The 5,336-nt window shown below is 33.1% G+C and overlaps 1 protein-coding gene across 1 annotated transcript in view; it reads left to right on the top strand.

Moving 5' to 3' along the window:
• The window catches only part of LOC110272061 (GDSL esterase/lipase At2g03980-like), a 6,587-nt gene continuing 1,451 nt past the window's right edge, over positions 201-5,336 (top strand). The window contains exon 1 of the mRNA XM_021123868.1: positions 201-499. Within this exon, the coding sequence (XP_020979527.1) occupies positions 250-499 (250 nt within the window). The 5' untranslated portion in view covers positions 201-249. The remainder of the gene's footprint in view (positions 500-5,336) is intronic.

Raw genomic sequence — 5,336 nt, 5'->3', positions numbered from 1 at the left:
CTGCCAACTTCTACCAACTCTTATTTATAATTGTGTTTTATGGAAGTGTGTTCGTGAATGTGTCTAATAATTAATATATTTTAAATACATATATAAAGAGACACATCCAGAAAATATATCTATAAAGACACTTCTATTAAACATAGCTATAAAACATCATAATTCATACTCATAGCAGGAAGCTATAACCCCATCATATCATAATTCATATTCATTGTTTCAAATACACAATTAAGTTGACTCCAAAAAATGAGTACCAACAACAACCATTTAAACCATAGTTTGATCCTAATCGTGTTGCTACTCATAGCATTTGCAACGAAGAGTGAGCAATCGAAACAGATTCCAGCACTGTATGTGTTCGGTGATTCACTTGTTGACAGTGGTAACAACCACTATCTGCCAGGAGAGTATTCGCAAAATTTCTTTCCGTATGGCATAGATTTCGGCACACCCACTGGTCGCTGCACTAATGGCAAAACTGTTGCTGATTTTCTTGGTGAGAAACTATATATCTAGAATCATCCATTACTATCCACATTTACTCCTATTGTGCCAATTGATTTTCTTTGCACCAAGTTTATATTATTTGATCTGTGAAAAACTAAAGCTTTCTGTTTTTATTTTTGTTGTTTTTCTGCCTCAAGATTTTGTTAAAGAGAAAGTGGAAACGGAAGACTAGAGTCAATGTCTTTCTATTTTAAAGAATCTTGAGGGAAAAAAAGTTTAATGATTCAACTAACTTAACAACTTTAAGAAAATTTCAAAAAATCTGATCTTAAAATTTTTTAAATTTAAATTTGCTTTCAAAAAAACTTCCTTTCATAAGAAACAATGCAACGCTATTCCTCTCCTCTAATGCGACATTGTTTCTCCTCTCTCCCGGTCGTGATGATTCGCCTCCTCTATATTGCGTTGCGCTGTCATTCCCGACAGGATCTTCTCACGCTGCACTGTTTACGCGCATCAACGTCCAAGATCTTTTTGCAAAAACGTAATCTGTGCACTCCCTGATGATGTCTAGCACGTGGTGTCACTGAGCCGAACTAACCACCCTCGCCGACATTGTCTCGCATTGCCATGGCGCTTCCTACGAGTGTTTGACTGCCGCAATGACAACACAAAACACAACGGCACGGCCACTCCTTCCATCACCTCGAGCAAGAACGTCGCGGCCTCCCCCTCCATCTTCTTGCATTAGATGATTTTTTTTTTTTCTTCTTCTAAATTTTGCATGATTCTTTTTATTAGTTTTAGATATTTTTTTTTTTAATTTTAGATTTTTTTTAACGTTTGAATGTTTTTAATGATAATTTAAATTAACGTTCCCTTCAAAAAAATTTAAAAAAAAATTGAATATCTCATTTTTACTAGATTTTAGATATTTTTTTGTTATATTTCGAATGTCTCTTTTTAGTAGGAATTTTTGAAATGAATTTTTAAAATAATTTTTGAAAGTTTTAAAATAAATTTTTTAAAATTTTAAAACAATTTTATAAATTTCAAATATTTGTTATTATTTGATCTTAGATTTTTTTTTATATTTTAGATATTTTTTCATTAGGTTTTAGATATAATAATTTGAATTAACATTTTTTCAAAAAAAATAAAAAAAAAATTGTTAGTTAGTTGTATATGGCTGTACTTCTTGTTGATTAAATGGCTAGATTGAAAAAAAATATATATTCAAAGCTAGACATTAAATTTTTAGAGAATTCTAATAACAGATCATTGATATTATGCTCTTGAATTTCACTTTTTGTGATTCTAATAAATAGGCATATCTTTGGTATTTGGAAAATTGTTGAATCTCGACTAAAATTTATATTGGTCTTTGAGATTCATGATTTTCATTATTTTAGTCTTAAGATTTAAAATTCATTATATTGGTCTTCGAGATCTAGCTTCGGGCACTATATTGGTTCTTGAACCTTTTTCGGCCTTGAATCAACGATCGAAATGCTAAGTTAGCTCTAACTTGCTACTCTAGACACATAACTAAATTATGTATTTTTTAGCTCTTAAATAAAGCAAAATTAATGTTATTTTGAAGAATGAAGTGAAATAAATTTGCACATCGTACAAACTCTTCTTTTTCTTTTGGTTTTTACCTTGTTTAAGTGCTAAAACGAAATGTTGCTTATTAAAACAATAGTTACTTCATGTGCTTGTGCTTATATATAGCTTTTGAAAGTTATGGTTGTAAAAAATAAGATATTTGCACTTTTTTAAAAAAATTTATCAAACTAAGTCTTAGTCACTAATCAATCATCATATGATAATACGTATTTAATGTTTATAAAAAAATACAATTATATTATTGTAAAAAAATTAATAATTTAATAAATACCATTTTGATTATTCCGATATAATCCATTTTTGTTATTGGTGATCATAGACACCGAAAGGCTGAAACCCAAAATACAACTAAGTACATGACATATCTATGAAGATTCAACCACTAAATCTCTAAAATGGTCCTTTAAAAAAAGTCCACCAAAAAGAAAAAGAACCTAAATCAACACACTGTAGTCGTCAACGAGCTATAACTTAAACAACATAGTCTCCTCCTCCCATCTAGAGGTCTCGAGTTCGAGTCCTGCAACGTGTGATAAGCGTGTGAGGAGCGTATGCATGTGTTCTCTGGTACCTAGAATTGGGGGTTGTCCAATCTATCTGACAAAAAAAAAAAAGCACACTGTAGTCCAAAACCGCCGCTATGCCGCGCTGCCCACCACCTTCCCTCACTCAAAAGTCATCTGCGTTGCCCATCACCGTCTATCAAGTCCTGTTTTTAAATTTTTGCTTTGGAGATAATGTGAATTCAAATTATAATGAGAAACATCTAAAATCAAATTAAAATAAACCTCCAAAATCTAAAAAAAAATATCTAAAAGCAAATGAAAACTAACATCCAAAGAACATCCGAAAATTAAGAAAATAAACATCTAGAACTATTAAAAATAATCCAAAACATAAGAAAAAAATATCTAAAACATATAAAAAAGTCACATTTGAAACCTAGGAGAAAGAAATATCTAAAACTAGTAAAAAGAATCATCCAAAATATACAAGAAGAAGAAGGTCGTGTAGCAGTCGCTCGCGTCGACAACCATGTCATGGCGGCTGTGCAGGGTGGAGGAGATACTAAATGGCATCGCGGTGAGAGGATTTTTCAAGCAGCAGCGTCGCGACGGGGCGAGAGGAGTTGAAGGAAGATGGGGCGGTGTCGCAACGAGAAGAGTTGGAGGAGAGGATGCAGTGTTAGGATGAGAAGAGTAGCTAGGGAATGTGAGGCTCAGTAGTGCTGCAACAGCAGACAAACCAGAAGGACACGGTGACACAACTTGGAGAGGAGGGCGCAACATCGTAGTGAGAGAAGTTCGAGGGGAAGGTCACAGCGTCGAAATGCTATGGGTTGGACCTTCACTTGTTGGGCTTGTATCAAATCCAGTCTAAAATAATGGTTGGAGACAAGTAAATGTATTGGGTCATTGTTGATGGGCTTTGTAAAAAACAATGGGATCGTGGTGGTAATTTTTATTTTAGATTAGTAGAATAGAAATAAGATACTATAAAAAAAATGTTGAGTATCGTCGGATTTACTGGCGAAAAAACAAAAATAATCTGCTAGTAACCATATTACTGGCGGATTTACCAACAGGCACAATCTGATGGTATAACCCTCGCTAGTAACTAGTTACCCTCGGATTTTGCGGTGAAATATTTTCGCCGGCAACGTTGACCCCACACTATTTTGTATCCCATCAGATTTTTCTCTCAATAAATCCGACAGTAACTTCAATTTTTTTTTTTATTTTTTAGAACACAATCAGTAGTGAAATTCTTTTTTTTTTAATTTCTTTTTTACCCAATTAATAGTCAAATTCTAAATAGTAGAAATCAAATAACGATTTTATTAAATATTAAGAGTACAAATAAAATAAAAAGTTAAATAAATAAAATAGTGCTGGTCCTGCTGAGGCGGCGGACGGTGCCCCTCCAACATCATTGCAGCCACGTATTAGTGCGCATCTGCTCCTGGTACACCATCATTTGTTGCTCCATCAGCTGAAACTGCTCCAGCTCTTACCTAAGCTCCAATCTTGGAACTTAAGAGATTCCAAACTGTTTTCAGCAGTCCCTGAACCTAGTAATTTATTCTAATCCTATCTTAACCATCAAAATCTATTAAAACAAAAAATAACTCTAACTAAGTTAACTAACTAAAACTCAAATTAATAAAACTAAAACTAACTAAAATAAAATTAATAAAGAGATTTGATTAAGAACCTAGATTGCAGAAATAGAAAAGACAACGAAAAAGGGGAAGGAGTTGTAGTGGCTGCCAGAGTTGTGTTGAAGGTCACCTAAAGGAGAGACGGACGATGAGAGGAGGATTCCAGATAAGTCGTTAAGGGAGAGACAAGAGGTTTAGAGAGAGTGAAAGATGAGAGGGTGAGGAGAGAGAGACTGTAATTTGAAATGAGGGAGAAGAGGGTTCATGGTTCAAATTTAGGACAAAATTACCGTTAGATTTACCGGCGATCTACCGGTAACGAATCAGCAAGTGAATAAAACGCAGCATTGCACTAATTAAGTATACCGTTGAAAAAATTCGATCCTAAATCCAACATAATGATTATGCCAATTTTCTTTTCTTTTTCACCATTTACTCATGAGTGTCGTGTAGTGTAGGTGACAGTAGTGAGTGCGATGATAGTGGAGTGCCTAATCAGGGTAAAATTTGTCATGAAACTACTCATCCTAAAAGCTTAAACTAATAGAAGAAGGTAACACTAATGGTTATATCTGTAACATTCCCCCTCAATCAAGAGCCTATCTTTTTGGGTTTGCTTGATTTGCTATTTTTTCATTTTTTGGGGTTCACCAAGGATCGAACTCTTGACCTTTTAGATATAGAACTCTGATACCATGTCATGAAACCACTCATCCTAAAAGTTTAAGCTAATAGGAGAAGATAACACTAATAGAATAGTTATATCTCTAACAAAACTAACAGATGAGTGGTGGAGTTAATGAGAATTAGGATTAAGTTAGGATATTTACTATTTAGATGGGTTAAGACTTTAAGAATTAGAATTAGTTTTCCTTAATATATCTCATTTACAATGTAAACGAGATGACAATGCGTATATCTCGTTAAAAAAATTTTCAATTAATAGTCTGTGATAATAAATAAATAATTTTTTGTAACAGTCGAGCATAAAAATATTCCCAAATATAACATTTGAAGGAAGAGTAATACTGTCTATAAGTACATGTCTTTTTATCAATTCAATTTACCTATTCATTTAAAATTTATTATTTAATTT

This window comes from Arachis ipaensis, chromosome B05 (assembly GCF_000816755.2).
Source record: "Arachis ipaensis cultivar K30076 chromosome B05, Araip1.1, whole genome shotgun sequence".
Lineage (NCBI taxonomy): Eukaryota > Viridiplantae > Streptophyta > Magnoliopsida > Fabales > Fabaceae > Arachis > Arachis ipaensis.
Note: the sequence above shows the minus strand (reverse complement) of the source record. Positions and strands in the feature narration are given on the sequence as shown.